General features: G+C 66.8%; 6 protein-coding genes across 6 annotated transcripts; 4 read left to right on the plus strand and 2 right to left on the minus strand.

Moving 5' to 3' along the window:
* Nucleotides 1-1,432: 1,432 nt before the first annotated feature.
* On the minus strand, nt 1,433-5,436 carry EMIHUDRAFT_450583 (hypothetical protein; the record flags this gene model as incomplete). Its single annotated transcript, XM_005777063.1, has 12 exons — nt 5,353-5,436; nt 4,634-5,285; nt 4,149-4,316; nt 3,836-4,016; nt 3,607-3,661; nt 3,391-3,569; nt 3,086-3,324; nt 2,757-2,906; nt 2,501-2,605; nt 2,113-2,353; nt 1,833-1,939; nt 1,433-1,531 (listed from the first exon to the last, which is right to left on the minus strand). The coding sequence occupies exons 1-12, from the start codon at nt 5,430-5,432 to the stop codon at nt 1,433-1,435; spliced, it is 2,256 nt and encodes a 751-aa protein (XP_005777120.1). The 5' UTR covers nt 5,433-5,436.
* Nucleotides 5,437-7,759: 2,323 nt separating this feature from the next.
* On the plus strand, nt 7,760-8,721 carry EMIHUDRAFT_354481 (hypothetical protein). The gene is given in 2 exon segments (XM_005777064.1): nt 7,760-8,091; nt 8,093-8,721. 1 exon segment carries the CDS (start codon nt 8,310-8,312, stop codon nt 8,553-8,555), a length of 246 nt encoding a protein of 81 aa, XP_005777121.1. The 5' UTR covers nt 7,760-8,091; nt 8,093-8,309; the 3' UTR covers nt 8,556-8,721.
* Nucleotides 8,722-8,775: 54 nt separating this feature from the next.
* Nucleotides 8,776-11,020, plus strand: ARPC2 (actin-related protein 2/3 complex, subunit 2). The gene is made up of 8 exons (XM_005777065.1): nt 8,776-9,264; nt 9,587-9,637; nt 9,743-9,831; nt 10,087-10,139; nt 10,214-10,284; nt 10,390-10,441; nt 10,589-10,644; nt 10,771-11,020. The coding sequence occupies exons 1-8, from the start codon at nt 8,788-8,790 to the stop codon at nt 10,849-10,851; spliced, it is 930 nt and encodes a 309-aa protein (XP_005777122.1). The 5' UTR covers nt 8,776-8,787; the 3' UTR covers nt 10,852-11,020.
* Nucleotides 11,021-11,358: 338 nt separating this feature from the next.
* On the plus strand, nt 11,359-11,700 carry EMIHUDRAFT_206781 (hypothetical protein; the record flags this gene model as incomplete). Its single annotated transcript, XM_005777066.1, has 2 exons — nt 11,359-11,495; nt 11,565-11,700. The coding sequence occupies 2 exons, from the start codon at nt 11,359-11,361 to the stop codon at nt 11,698-11,700; spliced, it is 273 nt and encodes a 90-aa protein (XP_005777123.1).
* Nucleotides 11,701-11,958: 258 nt separating this feature from the next.
* Nucleotides 11,959-14,056, minus strand: EMIHUDRAFT_354485 (hypothetical protein). Its single transcript, XM_005777067.1, has 7 exons — nt 13,994-14,056; nt 13,715-13,831; nt 13,502-13,592; nt 13,331-13,441; nt 13,161-13,162; nt 12,746-13,102; nt 11,959-12,609 (listed from the first exon to the last, which is right to left on the minus strand). The coding sequence occupies exons 2-7, from the start codon at nt 13,769-13,771 to the stop codon at nt 12,217-12,219; spliced, it is 1,011 nt and encodes a 336-aa protein (XP_005777124.1). The 5' UTR covers nt 13,772-13,831; nt 13,994-14,056; the 3' UTR covers nt 11,959-12,216.
* A 1,593-nt stretch (nt 14,057-15,649) lies between these two features.
* On the plus strand, nt 15,650-16,408 carry EMIHUDRAFT_206783 (hypothetical protein; the record flags this gene model as incomplete). Its single annotated transcript, XM_005777068.1, has 2 exons — nt 15,650-16,066; nt 16,400-16,408. The coding sequence occupies 2 exons, from the start codon at nt 15,650-15,652 to the stop codon at nt 16,406-16,408; spliced, it is 426 nt and encodes a 141-aa protein (XP_005777125.1).
* Between the last annotated feature and the right edge of the window lie 239 nt (nt 16,409-16,647).

Genomic DNA, 16,647 nt, shown 5'->3' on the forward strand with positions numbered 1-16,647 from the left:
GTCGGGGAGAGGGGGGACGACACTGCTTCAGCAGCGTGCACCTCGATCCTGTACCGTGTTTGTTATGACCCCCCGCAATGAACACACCAGTGAGGGTGGGCGAGACGATCGAGGGGTCCCGTACCATGGGCGGAATCGACCCTATCAAGCTGCTATCAAGTGCTCAAGTGCTCGAGTGCTCAAGAGTCAAAGACTATCGTCGAGCGCGTCGGAGAGGTGTTTCGACACCGAGTGTTTGAACGTTTCTTCGCAGAAGAAACGTCGAGAGAAAAAATCTCTGGCCGGTGTTCACAGAGCTCTGTGAACACCGGCTACTCGGCCTTAGCCGCCGGTACGTCAACAGTGCGATAGCCAAGTATCGCACTGTTGGGTCCCGATGGTGTCCCATCACAAATTCGTGCTGTCGACAGATCATGTCCCTTGGTCGACTGCACCCGCCTTTGGACGGTTCTCCGACATGCTTAGATGAGTCTTTTTGTCTTTTTTGGCTCGCCTGGCCTTCACCAGTGCGAACATATTCTTGCTCGTAGGAGCCGCTCGTCTTTCGTCCGAGCAAACGTGCGCCCGATCGCCCCATTAAGCACGTGCGAAGGGTATCCGAGCGCCGTAAACTCCCTGAGCTTGCTCGTCACGCTGAGTGCGAATCCCTCGTCATCGCTTGCCATCGCGACCACCTTGAGCAGGCATCCAACCACGATGCCCGCCTTCATTTTAGCGCATGTGAAGCTATCCCAACGATGGTAGCGCCACGCTCGCGGTGCCGTCTCGCAGCCCTCATTAACGTTCTTGAGTCTCGTCCGGAAACTTCCGCTTGGGTCGAGCTCAAGAGTCGTTTCCAAAAAATGGGTGCTCTCGGCGGCTTCCAGCTTCAACGGGGCCCAGTAGCACTCCGAACGGCGGAAATCTTCCCGGAAACGATCAACATCCCACGTGCTATCGTCCTTCGCAGTCACTGTGATCACATCGTCCATGTAGCGCTTCATACGGAAACGCGCTTTCGCATCATCGTCGAGTGTTTGCATCCACTCGTGCTCCATCCACGACGCAAGAGAAGTATACGCTTACGGCTTTTATGGAGAAGTCAGAAGATCTTCAACTTCATCTTGTCCTTGAGCGCGGCCGCCAAAGGCAAAGCACATGCTTTTTCTTAACAGTAAATATTCATTCCACACAACACCGCGGCACCAGTCACATCGAGCTGTTAGAGCCGTACGTAGCGAGCCCAAACGGACATACAGTGACAGTACGCCGCTGCCCGGGGGTGCAGAGAGATGCTAATTCTCGAGTCCCCCACTGACAGAGACCGGCCCACATACTCATCCCGGGCGAAGTGCCCGCGCGGCAACAAGGGGCTATGACAGCACGTTTCGGTCATGAATGGCAAGGCGGCAGAGCAGCACCAAAGCGTTGGTCACCGGCCCCGTCCCCGCACTCACCTCGCCTTTTTGGCCCCGCCGGCGCCAGCGGCGCCAGCCTTGCGCTTAGGCGCCTTGCCCGTGCCGCCCAGCTCGAGGACAGACTTGCCGGTCGCCTCGTCCGCCGCGCGGGCAAACGGGTTGAGGAGCGTCGGGGCGGCGCCGCTGCCAGCCGGGGCCGCGGCCGCCACCGCCTTTTGCCTCGGCGGCGCGTCGTTCTCGTTCGCGCCGCTCTCCCGCTCGTCATCCGCGTCGGCGGCGGCCTCTTGCGCGGCGGGCGCGGCGGGCGCGGCGGGCGCCCGGGCGGCGGGCGGCGCGCGCGGCGGCGCCGACTCGAGGTCCTCATCGGGGTCAGCGTCGTCGTGCCGCGCCTGCTCGCAGCGTCACCCGGTGAGGCGGACCGTGAGGGAAGGGAACGGTCGGCTCGACGCCTCTGGGGGCGGGGGTGGCGGGCGCCTCGAGCAGCCGCGAGAGGCGGTCGGCGAGGGGGCCGAGCTTGAAGTGGTTTGCGAGCTTGAGTGCGCCTGGCCGAGAGCAGGAGGGGACGGCGCTTAGGGCTTGAACAAGCGGCAAGGCGAGGGGCAAGTCTGCGGCGCCGTGGAGCGACTTTGGCAGCTGCAGGCTGAGGGCGAGGTCGAGCGCGCGCGCGTTGCGCTCCGTCTTGTTCGCCTATGACCTCGGGCCGTCACGGGTAAACCTCGGGCCCTCTCGGCGGCGTTGCGCTCCGTCCCGTTCGCCGTCTGGAAGAGCTTGAGCGCGAGCGAGTCGATCTTGGTGACGAGCCGCATGGTGTGCTCCGCCGTCTCCTCCTCGCCGAGCCCCGCCTCGGTGGCGGCGAGGCGGTACTCGTCCAGCTCGACCATCGCCGCGATGCGCTGCGCCTCGAGCTGCGGCTCGGCGGGCTCGGAGCACGCAAGGGGCATCGCGAGCGGGAGGGCCTGAGGGACACGTCGAGGACGTGTCGGTGGCCACGCCGTGCGAGGCAGGCGGGCGCCCCACGCCACTCAAGAGTGCTGGCGAGGAGGGAGGCGGGCCTCCTAACGCGCTGTCTACGAGGCGTCTAGGGAGTGTCTGGGAAGCGTCACCGTGAGGACGGGCCGCGGCAGCGTGGCGGGGTACTTGTCGTCGCCCTTGCACAGGATGCACATGAGCTGGGCGCCGGTGAGGCCGACCACCCAGTGATGCTCCGCCTGCAGTCCCAGAGGGGGGGGGGCGTGGGATGGGCGTGGAAGGGGACGAGCCCAGCCACGGGGCGGGGGGGTCCGCCTTCGACTTTTTGGCGCTCGCGCAGTGCAGGATCGGCATCCACGTCAGCCCCGCCGAGCGGACGCACTGGCGCACCACGCCCGCCGAGTCGACCGTCGAGAGGGCGCCCGCCTCGGAGAAGCCGACCCAGTCGAGGGTCGCGCCGGGGGAGAGGGGGAGGAGCTCGCTCGCCAGCCGCACGGGCCGCGCGGGCTCGCGCAGGTCGTACAGCGTCACGAGCAGCGCCTGGCCGTCGGAGAGAGGGGTCGGGCCAGGCTCGGGGCGGAGGGGTCGGGGGGGAGGGGTCGGGGGCTTAGGCGGGCAGAGCGCCCGGCTTGGGGGGGAGGGGTTGGGGCTAGGTGGGTGCAGCGCCACGGCGGCGGCGCCTGGTCGTCGGAGAGTGCGCCGCGCCCCGCGTGCGTCACGAGGGCGGCGAGGCCGCGCGAGGCGGCCAGCGCGACGAGCGGGCCGCCGTGGCAGAGCAGCGAGCGCGGCGCGCCCGTGTGCGAGTAGACGCGCAAGTAGCGCGCGCTGGTCGCGACGAGGGCGAACTTGTGGCCGACGGCGACGGCGACCGCCTCCTCGCCCTTCTCTAGCTGCACCTGCCAGTCCGAGTTCGGTGCCCACGAGGCGAGCGGCCGGTACACGACGGTGGACGGGTTGCCTATGCGAAGGCTCCGCGAAGGCTCCGCGGGACAGCTTCTCTGCAGGAGGACACACGGCGGTGGACGGGTCTTGCCGTGGTTGGAGCGCGAGGCGAAGAGGACGGCGGCCTCGTCGAGCGCGGCCATCGAGAAGCCGTAGTGGTCGGTGAGGCGCATCGTGCGGTGCTTGGTCGCGTCGTTGAACTCGACCTCAATGGCGGAGTACGTGTTCTCGTCGCGAGAGAGCACCATCCCCGTGAGGTTCCTGCAAGCGGGGGAGCGGGGCGCGGGAGGGGCGCGACTGGCGAGGCGGGCAGGCAGAGCGGCGCGGCTCTGAGGCTGCGGGCGGCTGCGGCCCTCACCACAGCAGGAAGCGGCGCGAGTTGCGCAGAGGCGTCGCCGACGGCTGCAGCACCTCCTGGACCGGCGCGGCGGGCGCCGCCGCGAGCAGCGCCGCCGCCGCCTTGGCCGCGCTCAGCCCCGCAGAGCCCGCGCCGCCGCCGGTGGCCGCGTCGGCGGCGGCCGAAGCACCGTGCGTGCCGTGCATCTTGAGCTGCGCAGCCAGCATCGCCGCCTCGACCGCCTCGTCGTCGTCGTGGTCGGAGAAGCCGCCGTCGTCCGAGTCATGGACCACCTTGCGCAGCCGGCGGCGCCCCCCCTTGGACTCGTCCCCGCCCTCCTCGCCTCCGGCGGCCGCCGCCGGGGTCGACCCCTCTGGCGCAGCGCCATCGCCGCCCTCCGCGGCGGCGGTGGCGGCGGCGGGCGCCGCCGCCGGCTTCGCGCCCGGAGTCGGCGCGGCGGCGGCGGCGGCGTTGGCCGCCGTCGCCGTCTCTCCGTCGCCCACCGGGGGCGGGTAGTGCGCCGGGACGGGCTGCGACCAGATGCCGAGCTGGCCTGAGTCGTCGAGGAAGCAGAGCGTGTTTGCGGTCGGGGACCAGCAGAGGCCGCAAGGCGTTGCGTCGCCGCGGTGGCGGTCGAGCGACTCGCCGCACGCCGCGTCCCACACGAAGATCTGCTTGTCGAGCCCCGCCGTCGCCAGGTACCTGAGACGGGGGAGTGGGCTGAGAGGGGTCGCGTGTGGGGAGGGAAGGGGGGGGGGGGGAGGGGGCGGAGGCTGCCGGCGGCGGCCCGGCGCTGCCAAGCGAATCGGGTGGTGCGTGGTGGGCGAAACGGGCATATGGGCGGGAGGGGCGGCGAGGCCAGTGAACGCTCGCACAGGAGAGAAGAGGGGCGGCGCGGCGGCGGCGGCGGCGGCGCGGCGGCGGAGGCGAGGGCCCGCAAGAGAGGCGGCCCTCACCGGCCGTTTGGCGAAAAGGCTGTGGTGGAGACGTCCCGCGAGTGGCCGTCCTTGCCCGCGCCGCCCGACTCGAAGGTCGCCGTCTCCTCCCACGTCCCGCGGTCCAGAAGGATCGCCCCCGCCCCCTTTGGCACCGCCAGCGTCTCCCCTTGCGGGTGCCAGCACACGCCGAGCTGCTGCGCAGAGCCTGGCAGCACGCGGCCGCACACGGAGAGCGTCTTGACGGTGGTGGGGTCGTCGCGGATGTCCCAGATGCGGACGGTGCCGTCAGCCGACGACGAGGCCAGATACTCGCCCTTCGGGTCGAACGCGAGGCACAGGACCGAGTCGGTGTGCCCCTTGACTGAGACAAACTGCGACGCGCCGGCGCCGCTCGCGTTGACCATGCACATGCGAATGGCGCCGTCCTCGGCGCCGACGGCGGCGATCCGCCCCTTGGGGTCGAGCGCGATGCACCGCACCGCCGACTGCATCCGCGTCAGCATCCGCATCCCCTCGCCCGACGGGTAGGAGAAGACTGAGGCGATGTGAGCGTCGGTGCCCGTCACGACGCGCGCGCCCTTGCGGTCCATGGCGAGCGCCGTCACGGGCGCGTCGTGGATCTCGAGGGTGCGCGGCTCGGCGCTGAGCTCCTCCGCCTCAAAGATCTTGACGAAAGTGTCCTCGCCGCACGTGACAATGTGCCTGGACAGGGGAACGGGAGGCGTCGGACGAGGCGGGCGGCGCACGGGTTCAGCAGAAGGAGGAGCACCGTCCGTCGGGGGCGTAGGAGATGGCGCCGCGCCCCTCCGTGTGCGCACACTTGAGGTGGACACCCTTGTCGAGCGGCATCCGACTGGCGACTGCCCGGGCTCTCGCTCTCGATAACGGCGGTTGGTGTAGCAGGCGCGAAGACCGATTTGATTTCTTCTTTCACTTCCGAATGATTCTCTTCTTCTTCTCCTTCCTTTTTCCTTTGATTTTTTTCGCTTGTCCCGCTCCGCCGCGCTCTGGTCCAGCGCGCTCTCTGGCCGTCGCTCTCCGGCCTCATTCTGCCCAAAACCGGCGGCACGATGATCGATGTCACCGGTTGACCCTCCAAAGGATGCTTCCGATCTACTCGAAGCAAACAGCGGGTGGCTGCCGATCTCTGCCGAGGAAATCGACAGAATCAGCGGGACCGGAGCGATTCGGAAGCTGCTCGGAGTTTTCGCGCCGAGGGCGGCAGGCGGCGGATTTTTCTTTTGATAGGAAACAAAGCAAGGCGGGACATGGCATGCTATCATTTTTCTTTTGTTGAGGGCCAGATCGACTACTTAGTAACTTACAAACTTCTTGGTGCTGGATCTTCGCCCCGAAAGGCGCGTTCAAATGCCCGGAATGGCCGTCTCTCTGGTGTCCGGCCGGCGGGGAAGCCGGATGAGACGCTGGTTTCTTTGCCTAGGCCTGGCCTACGACCCAGGCTTGATCAGCTGAGCAAGGTTTGCGCTTGTTACAGATCTTCCCTCCGATATTTTGTTGACGGATGACGAAAATGGGCAAAAACGGGGCTTGAGTTGTGGTGCGCCGACGACGTGGTGTGCGAGGTGGAGAGGAGGAGCGCGGTCATCGGCTGCATTCTTCGTCTGCTGCGGTGGAGCTGGACGTCCCTCTCTTGTGTCCCGCCGCAACGCGCAAATCGAAGTCCGGGTTCTTAGCTCTGAGATGGACGACGACGGCGGTGCGGAGTTCGTCCGTGAAGGGCCTGCCACGAGGCGTTCTGGCCTGTCTGATCGACTGACGGGCTCAGACGTGTGATGCCGATCACGACGAGCGCTCTCGACAGATGCCAATGTGTGCAGATGCTGCGCAGCCTCGCACACGTCACCCACCTGATGTTGATCTGCCCGTCGAGACTGCCGTCGACGTGCATGGTGAAGCGCACGGTGGCCGCGCCGGTGCGCTCGGTGTGTCCCATCAGCAAGCTGATGAAGGACGCCTCGCGCGCCGTGAGCGGCTCGCCGGCCTTCATGCACCGCTCCGCGTTGCGGAGCCGACTAGCGTTGTCTCGCTTGAATGCCGGCATTCAAGCGCTCTCTGTTCTTCCGCCAGAAGAAAGAAAGAAAACAGACAGCCAAGGGAGGGATGGGAGGACGGCACGCCGCCACCAGGCCGCCACCACACAGGCAGGGATTTTAAGGAGAGGGGTGTGGTGCGCTAGCCGTCGCCCACCCTAACCCTTGGGCGTCCGCCTCTTGCTCTTCCTATCTCTCTTCGCAGTCTCTCGCCGATTCTCGCTGCAACCTTCATGCCACCTCGCGGTCGTCCCACTCTCGTCGTTCTTTCCCTTGTCGCTTCTTCTTCTGTCGCGTCGCTCTCCTCTGCCTCGTTCTGCGACGCCGCCGCCGCCTGCCGGTCCCTTTTGTTCTCGCTGCTTCTTGCTCCTTTCGGCGCAGCTCCGTCCTCCTCGCTGCATATCCTGGCCCCTCGAGTCTATCGAGCTCTCCTCGAGCAAGGACGAGTCTTCTGACGCCCACTGCGATCATTTGCCACCCAGTCATATCGTTGCTCAGGTCCACTCTCTCTTCGAACACTTGTGCCTTCACTGATGATGCCGGCGCTGGGGTCCCCTTCGGGTGCATCGTGACGGCTGACAACGGGATTTCCACTGGTTCGTCCTCCTCGGAGTCGTCTTCCCCCTCTTCCTTCCGCTCGGCTCTACGTTCAGTGCGTTCGGCGTGGCTCACCCTCCATGCCGTGAACAGGCGCTTTATCCACCCTATATTCTTCTCTCGTTCCTCTGCCCGTGCCTTGGTCTTGTCGTTGTTTCGCACCCATGTCTGTATGGCAATCGAGGCTGCCTTCCCCACTACCTGTAGTTCACTAGTAGGTAGGTAGTAAGGTGAAGAACAGCCAGGCTCGGACTGGACACCAACGCGGTATGGGTGGACGCTGGACAGATGATGACGACTCGTCACGTATCCCGCTCTTCGTTGTTCTCCCAGTATGTCGCTGACCACGCCGATTGAGCACCGTAATAAATAAAATAAATAAAACGGGCACGCCAAACGGGGGGTGGGAGAGGGACAGGGTCCCCACCTGCACGAGCAGGATCTTGGAAGGACGATCAGGGACACAGGGGAACGGGAGCGGGGAGCGCATCGCGACACGGAGGGGGGCTGGGCAGGGTTCACCCACACGACAGGGTCCCAGGGATTCCTCTCTCGTATAGGACAGGTTGCACCCGGCGGCACGGGGGCAGGCGCGGGCCTCCTACTGGTTGCGCTCTCCTAGTTCTCCTGCTCCTGACAAGGGACAGCGACAGGCTTGCAGCACGGTGGACTCCCTATTCCACTGGCGATCTCTCTCGACTAGCGACCTTCCTCCGGCTTCTCACCAGCAGTCTCTCACTACCACGGGCACACTGACAGAGGCGGCCAAAAGGCTCACGTGGGTGGCAGGGCGGTGATAGGAGTCTCCCACTCTGTGGGCTTCGCTAGAGGTGCGGCCCCTGCGCGTGTCCTCGCCCTTGCGTGTGTGTGTGTGTGTGTGTGTGTGTGTGTGTGTGTGTGTGTGTGTGTGTGTGTGTGTGTGTGTGTGTGTGTGTGTGTGTGTGTGTGTGTGTGTGTCTGCGGGCGCTGTGCGAGCCGCCCTGAACGACCACAATGTTGAGCGCGCTCGAGCACCGAAGCACCGCGAGCGCCGGCGAGCACCACCGCCCCGCGCCTTGGCGTGGGTCGGTAGTACACGATGCGGCGCCCAGCAGCTCTATCATGCGTCGCACCCGCAGTGGCCGAGCCGACCGCCGCTCGAACTGGCGCCGAGTGGCTCCCAGATCGAGCGTGGCAGGCTCAGTCGCACCGTCGCGGGGCGAACGCGAACCGAGCCGTCGCCGTTCGCCGCAGCCGCCGGCCGCCAGCCGTCAGCCGTACAGCCGTACAGCCGTCAGCCGTCAGCTCGCAGTCGCCGTCGCTGCCGCCGCCGCAGCAGCAGTGAGCGAGCTCCTGCGTCGTGTTGCCGACGCAGTGTGGACGCGCGCCGCCCAGCGGCGAGCGAGCGTGCTCGGAGTTGGGTCGGCGCGCGCGCGGGCGGACGGCGCCTGTAAACAGACAGCCTGCACGCCCACTCCTTCAAAATCGTAGACACTGGGCACCGTGAGCGGCTCGCCAAGGCGACCAAATTCTTTTCGCCGCCGACTCTGTCGGCTTTGGTGCCTTGTTGTTGGGCGATGCTCCACCTCGAGCCGGGGCACCGGATCATGGCCGAGGCGCTCGCCGCGCGCATCCACGCCCCGCCCGACCGGCGCGAGGCCGTCGACGTCCGCTGCAGCGACTTTGGCGTGCAGTACTACCTCTGCGTGCCTCCGGAGCAGCAAAACGTGCTCAAGCTGTCGGTGTGGGTGCGCTGCTTCGCTGAGGTGGTGGAGGGGGTGGGCGAGGCGTTCTTCGCCGAGCAGCTCTACCCCGGCATGGTCCAGCCGCCCGAGCCAGGCTACTCGCTCACGCTCGCGCTCGACCTCGACGCGCTGCCGCCAGAGGAGGAGGCGCGGAACGAGCTGGTGCGCAAGCTGTCGTGCGTCGGCCGCGACGTGCTGGGCGCGCCGCTGCGGGTGGCGCTGCTTGCGCTCCTCGGCGGCGCCGCGCCGCCGCGGCCGTATTACGCCGTCCACCACCGCGAGGGCGAGGCGATGTATGTCGTCCCAAAGGCGGCCACCACCCGCAGCCCTCGCCCCACACCCTCGCCGGCCACCGCCCTCGCCGGCCACCGCCCTCGCCGCCACTGCCCTCGCCGCCACTGCCCTCGCCGCCACTGCCTTCGCCGCCACTGCCTTCGCCGCCACTGCGCCCCTGCCCTCGCCAGCGCCGCCCTCACCGCCACCGCCGCCACCGCCGTCGCGGCAAGTCGGCTGGCCATCCCTCCTCCTCCCACCCCCCGGCCCCGACCACCCGCTGCCGCCTGCCGGTGCGAGCAACCCTCGACACGCGCACTCTGCGCCGTGAGCCGCCCGCCCGCCCGCCCGCCGCCAGGATGACGTGGTGATCGTGGTCTTTGGCATCGCCTTCGCCAGCCCCGTCGAGGCGGGCCACCGCACTCGTAGCACTCTCACGTCACTGTCACATCACTCCATCACCCGCTCACGATCCCCCATCCCTCTCCCGCCCCTCTGCTTCTCTTCCCCACAGGCGGCCATCGCCAAGGCCTTCCTCCACGAGATTGAAATCTCGCGCCGCCAGTCGCGCGATCTCGCCACAGCGCCCACCGTCAGCTACACGTACCCCTTAGCCGGGAGATAGCCGGGAGTCAGCCGGGAGATAGCCGAGATAGAGCTCAGATGCGGCACACCGTCAGCTGCACGTGCCGCTACAGCCGACATGTTGCCGGGACGTAGCCGAGACGTAGCCGAGCTGTAGCCGAGCTGTAGCCGACGCGCAGCTGCCGAGGCGCTGGGACGGACGCCCACGCGGTGTGCACTGTCGGCGCAGTTGGGTGTCTTGTTTCTCATCACCTTCTGTGCACGCCCTGCTAGGCACGAGCCGCCGCTCGAGCTCAAGCAGCTCGACGGCGTCCGGCCGCTCCAAGGCGCCTCCCCTCGACCACCGCTGGCGGCTCTCTTCTCCTCTGGCTAGGTCCCAGGTCGTCCTCCCTTGTGTTAGGCGCCGGCTTCGTCGGCCACGTCTCGCTCGCGCTGAGCAAGCGGAACGTCGAGGGCGGCCGGCTCGAGAAGGTGCCGAGATACAGCTGAGATACAGCCGAGATATAGCCGAGGCATAGCGGCCAGCTCGAGAAGGTGCGCACCGCCACCCCCTCCTCCTCCCCCCCTCTGGGGCAGGTGCTTGCTCTCGTGGTTGGCTACCGAAACTACCTGATGTTTCATGTCATGGGCGCGCACCCAGACACCTGCCAACGAGCACTTACACCCCTGCCCCTCGCCCCTCGCCCCTCGCCCCTCGCCCCTCGCCCCTCGCCCCTCGCCCCTCGCCCCTCGCCCCTCACCGCTCGCCGCTCGCCGCTCGCCCCTCCTCGCGCAGGCGCAAAGTCGCAGCTCCACACGCGTATCCGCTCGCGCTCCTCGAACTGGCTCCAGGCGCCGCCACAGCGCCTCGCCGCCCCGTCGCCGCCCCCTCACGCCGCCTCGCGCCACTGCCGCCGCGTGTCTGCACCGCATATCGCTGCCGCCGGCAGAGGGGTGAGGCGCCGGCCCGTGGCGCAGGTGCTCAACCGTGCGATGCCCGAGAAGCTCGACAAGGAGAAGAAGACCATCACTGGCCGGACCTTCAGAAAAGGGCCCTGAAGTTCACTGCTGCTGCACTGGCTGGTGGCTCCCGCACGTTCGCGCGCATGTACTTTTCGATCTTGTGATGTCCGGGACGCACGATAGGGGGACATAGCATAAGAGAGGGCGGATCTGGGAAAACAGAGTAAACAGTGTGTACCTGTATGTTAAGAGCCGTACGCGCAGTGGTGTCACCACACACACCCCAGCCCCGTCGCGTCCCCCGACGACCCACGTGTGCGCCGCGCGTGCCAGCGATGAGCGAGCCGCGCGTAAAGACTAAGAGCCCCCGTAAGACTAAGAGCCCCCGCGTGTGCGGGGGGGCGTGCAGGGGCGAAAACGGAAAAGTCAACTGTCAATATAGTTAAAAAAACACCATAACAAAACAATGTCAGGGTGGTGTCACAGACACCATTCGCGAAGTGGGTGCCGGGAGACTGATGATGCTCCTTCGACTTAGGGAGCGGTTCAGCTCGGCTGGGCGGGCTTCAGGGTGTGGTGCTCACGCGAAAAGGAATCGACGCGATGTGCAAAGCATACAAGAAGAGGAGAAAGAAGAGGACGGACGCCGGTGGTGACGAAACAGAAACTAGCGCGGACGAGAGCAGCGCAGACCCGGGGACTGGGGAGCCGGAGCAGACGGCATCGGCCGCCGAGGGAACGTTGGGAAGAGGCACAAGGAGGGCGGCGACCTCAACCGACTATGGAGGACCCGTCGCCAGACGACGCAGGGCAGACGACGGTGAGGCGGAGCAGACGTGCAGGGCGAGACGAGGGAGGGAGCAGGACTTTGCGGAGATCAGCAGGAGGATGTACGAAGAGATTAAGAGCAGCAGGGACCCGAGGGACCATGTGGAAGACGGCTAGTGCTAGTCCCCCATCGGGAGGACGACCCCGGCGACGTCGCCGACCACACCCACAAAGAAACCTGCACAAAGATCGCAAGGGCGGGGACCTGTTCCTTTTTACCCATCTCCCAGTAGCGAGGTGTCCGTGTTACCATTCTTGAAACGCAACACGCGGTGGCCAGGGCCCGGGGCCCACGCCATGGCCCACGCCAGCTCCACTTGGAGTGTGAAGTGCTTCGTATACTTTAGCCCTCCGGTCTACTCAGCGTACTGTAAGACCATGACCAGAGGGCTGGAGCGAAATCAAAAAAAGCAAGCGAGTGGGCCCACGCGAACTCTAGTTACTAGTACCTCCGTAGTAGTAGCCTATAGCTGGGGTCGATCCCAATAGACAGTCCGACCACCCTACAGTACTAGCCCGCCTCAACCCACTTTACCCATGTACATACTATTATATTACCAGTACTCTAGTCTGATCTCTGTCTGCCGGCCCGCCCTGACACTGACACACGGCGCTGGGGCGGTCCCCGTCTGTTCAGAGCCCAAGCACGTCGCTGCTCGAGCGCGCACGGCCAGAGCGCACGCGGCATGGGCCCGGCGCAGACAAGGGCTGCGCCGCCTTTGGCGCGTCGTCGTCGCGCAAGCCGTACAGAATCCGAGCCTGCTCGCAGCTCTTGCGCCGCCGGCCGGCCGCCCCTCCCGGAGGGCTGGCGGCGGCCTGCGGCAGCGACCACTCCGTCGCTTCCAGGGAGAAGACACGCGTAACTTCGGCGACAAAATCGCGGAAGCTGACCCGCGGGGGTGCTGGGTCGCCGCGGCCGCCGCGCAGGGGGATGCCAGCCTCGTCGGGGAGGCCCCGAGAGAGGCCAAGCTCCTTGAGGGCCACCATGACGTCCTCTGCCGCGATGGTGCCAGTGGCCGCGTGCTCCTGCGGCGGGGAGGGGTTCGGGCGTGGGTTCGGGTGCGGTTGAGCTGCTGGCGGCCACCGCTTGCACGCATGATCTAGCCGAGCATCGTGCACCCTTAGGGTGGGGCTCGTGCGGGGTTGTGTGCGGATGCGATACGGCAGTGCGGCAATTGCGGCGGCGCGGCGGCGCCTTGGCCTCGAAGAAGGCGCGCAGCGGCCCGATGAGCGGCTCATGTGCTCCGAGGCGCATCGACGCCGCGTGCACCAGATCGCCGCGCGAGAGGGTCCACTCACGGAGCGACTTCTCGCCCCGGACGGCGCCCGCGCGGCCAAGCAAATTGCCGCTCGGCGCAGCGTCGTCCGCGCAGCTGCTGTCCCTGGACGAGGCGATCGTGGCCAAGCTGGGCGGCGAGGCTGAGAAGTCGTCCATCGACGCGTTCCTGTGCACCCATGGGCGCGCCAGCGGCCGATCGAGCGCCCCCCCGCGCCATTCGGGCGGGAGGAGGTCTGCCACCTGATCAAGAGCACACAACAGGGGAGAGGGATGCTGTAGAGTAGAAGGCAGACGGAACACCTCCTCGGCACCCGAGGGTAGGGCGGGAGGGGCGTCGGACGCACCGACGAGGCGACAAAGTCGGCGTGATCAGTGGGATAGAACGTCTGCAAGTCCTTCGAGTGGCATCCCGACTCGACCAAGCAGGTGCGCAAGCCAGCGCCGACGCCTATCGCAACCGCAAGCCACGTGCTATGAGGCGCAGAACCGAGTCGCTTGGGCCGCCTCCCGCAAGCGCGATGCCAGCGCGGATGTCAGTGTCGAAGCGGTCGCCGACGATGAGGATCTCGTGCGGCTCGCCTGCAGGGCATGTCACGGGTATGTCATGGACGCGTCTCCCGGACAAGTGTCTCGCTGAACGGTCAGGTCTCGCGCCGTCGAAGCCCTGCAGGCGCAGCATCTCGATGGCGTGCCCAACCATGTACTTGCCGCCCTCGGCCGCGCCGCCGCCCTGGTACAGAGGAAGGGTGGTGGTGAGGCAGAACGAGAGAGCCCCCCGAGTTTAGCTACGAGCCACCCCTTCTAGCTATCCTGTCCTCAGGCTGTCCTCTCCCCTCGCTGCTAGCCGTCCGCCTTGCCCAGGACGCGGTGGCGGTGGCGGCCGAGCGGCCAGGTCACCTTGCGGAACATGGCCGAGAACATCCCTGGCCCGGGGAGGGGGAGGCCCTCCTTCGTCGGGTTGAAGGCGTCCTGTGCGGCGGGATGGCTCAGGCGGTGAGGGGGGTCCGCGGGGGTAATGGGTGGGTGGGTGGGGGGGGGTTGAGAGGGGGAGGCACAGCGAAAACGCGAAAGCAGGGGAGGAGGGCAAGGTGCGGCGGGGCAGTCCCGAGAGGGCAAGGTGCACACGCGCGCCTCGGCCGTGCACACAAACTCGGCGCCGTGCGTGAGCAGCCAGGTCGCCTTCTTGATGACGTCGAAGGACCAGTCCGCAGTGATGGACCCGTCGCTGAAGAGGACGACGAAGACAGACGAGCTCGAGCCGTGCGCGTGCGCCGACGCGTCCGCCGCCCACTCGCGCGCCTCGTCCTCCGTCAGTGTGGTCCGCACCTGCACGTGGGGTGTGAATGTGGTGCAAGCATCAGTCATGTGTGAATGTGGTGCAAGCATCAGTAGTGTGTGACTGAGCACAGGGGGGGAGGTTTGTATTGAGGTGAGGTGTGCGGTGTAGCGACAGAGAGGTGTGGTCTTGTGCGTACGTGCGCCACCTCCCACGAGCGGACGAGGTCGGCGCCCGCCGCGACGAGGAGCCGCCACCACCACGCCTCCTCGACGTGGCCGTGGTCTGCCCCGCCGGCGATGACAAAGACCCGCCCGCCGAGCGGGACGTGGTCGACGAGGAATGCGCACTGCGCCTGCGCGGCGGTGTAGATGTGAGTGGCCGGGCAGGCGGCGGCGAGCATGCCCTTGGCCTCGAGCTTGGACTGCACGCCGCTCGCGCACTTTGCGCCCGTGTTGGACAAGAAGACGAAGGGCACGCCGTGGTGCTGCATGCGGGGCGGGGCGCGGCGGTGGGCTCGGAGGCGGCGGCGAGGGCGGGGGATGAGGGAGGCGGTGATGGGGCGGCTGGTTAGCGGGGCGATCACCCTTAGGTATTGGTGAAACGCATCGGCGCCGCGAATGCTGCCCGACGGACTGTACATCGTCCCGTCCAGATCAATCAGCAGCGCCTTGAAGCCCGCAAGGAAGCACGACTCGCCGGCGACGATGCCGTGCGGTCGAGGGGGAAGCTCTCTCGGGGGAAGCTCGGCGAGCCGATACATCCGCCTCGGGCATGAGGCGCTCGCAGCGCCCCCTCGGAGGCCTGCTTTGGGCTGATTATCGTCACAGCTCTTGGCAAGCCCAGACGTCTGCAATGGCGTGGCCTGCCGGCCGAGCGCCTGTGTCGGCTCGTCCGGAAACGGCAAAAACACCGTGTCGGGACTGCCGAGCTGCCGTGGAGAATCGTGTTGGGACGACTCGCCGTGCGACACCCGGCTGGTCCGCCCGCCCGTGGAGAGGCCGAGGATCTGCCCAAGTTTGTTGGCCGCTACTAGCACGCTTGCGACGGCCGAGGACACCTCAGGGTCGTCATGGTAGGGCAAGATTGAGGCAACGCGCGATAGGACGGCCTGTGCCTCGATCACGCTGAGCTCCGCCATCGCCGCCGCGGCCCGGTCGGCCAAATGCGAGCACAACACCTCGAGACGCCCGAGGAAGGTGTACCCCGAGGCGTCGGCGTTCCTGCTCGAGCAGCAGAGACCGACGGCGTCTGCGTCTGTCTACTCGCTTAGTGTGGGTAGAAAAAAGTATTATCCTAACGGTGTGGGGGCGCGGAGGGCTTGTTGGCGAGCCAAAATGGTGATGTCCGAGGCGCTGCGCTAGGCACAGAGCGAGTTCGCGCTGCGCTAGGCTCAGACGGCGAGTTAGTTCGCGCTGCGCTAGAGGCTCACAGATGGCGAGTGCGCTGCGATAGATTTGCGCCGCGATGAAAAGACCCCATTCTATAGGAGCCGATAACCCAAGGGAGGAATGCTGCGTTTTCTTCTTGCGTCCAACTCCGGCAGTTGGTCCACATGGCAGCCTCCAGCGACCTGCAGCTTCAGGCTCTGCAGCTTCAGATTCGGAACCTGCAGCAAGCTCGACTGGAAGCAGCTCAAGATCAACCAGCGCGACAAGCACATTCGCGATCTCCGCGACGCGACGCCGGCGCGCGCCGCCGACCTCGAGCGCCTCGAACGGTCGATCTGCCGCCTCTCGCTGCAAATGGAGCACATGCAGCTCGTCATCAAGAACCCGGAGTGGTCGTTTCACACCTTTGCGATGCCGGAGAAGACCGCCTCCTCGGCGCACACGATCTTCGTCCGCCCGCCCAGCGGGAACAGGATCGAGGTCACCATTCCACCGGGCAAGCAGCCGGACGAGCTCTTCACCGTCATGCTCGAGGACGTCCACGCGTACCCGCCGGACTGGCCGTGGTTGGCGGCGCCGCCCGCGCCGCCCGCGCCGCCCGCGCACTCCGCGCCGCCGCCGTGGGCGGAGCAGGAGGAGGAGGAGGAGGAGGGCGAGGACGGGGAGGAGGGCGCAGGCGAGGAAGGCGCAGACGAGGCGGCCCACCGGAAGAAAGCCAAGGTCAAGGTCGAGCGGCGCAAGGAGCAGCGGCACGCCGCGGCCGCGGCGGCAGGCCGCGGGCCCGGCCGGCGTGGCAACCCAAACTGGTCGAAGAGCGACGCGCGGCCGGCAGCGGCACGGCCGGAGGGAGGGTCCTCCTCCTCCTCGGAGGCTGAGTGAAGCTCCGAGGGACCGCGCAGTCGGCAGTTCGCACCGGCCGCGGCGAGAGTCGTGAACGGCACGCCAGCGGCTCTCTTCTCAGATCTCACAAACGTCTGTGGGTACACAAATACATTGGGCGTACCGTTCCGCACCTGTGCGACTCAAACACACCTGACCGTCGACAGTGACAGGGTGGGCGGGGCGAGGGCGGGGCGAGGGCGGGAGGAGCGGGGAGGGAGGCCGCAGGAGCGCCCCCC

The sequence above is a fragment of the Emiliania huxleyi genome (genome assembly GCF_000372725.1).
Source record: "Emiliania huxleyi CCMP1516 unplaced genomic scaffold EMIHUscaffold_27, whole genome shotgun sequence".
Lineage (NCBI taxonomy): Eukaryota > Haptophyta > Isochrysidales > Noelaerhabdaceae > Emiliania > Emiliania huxleyi.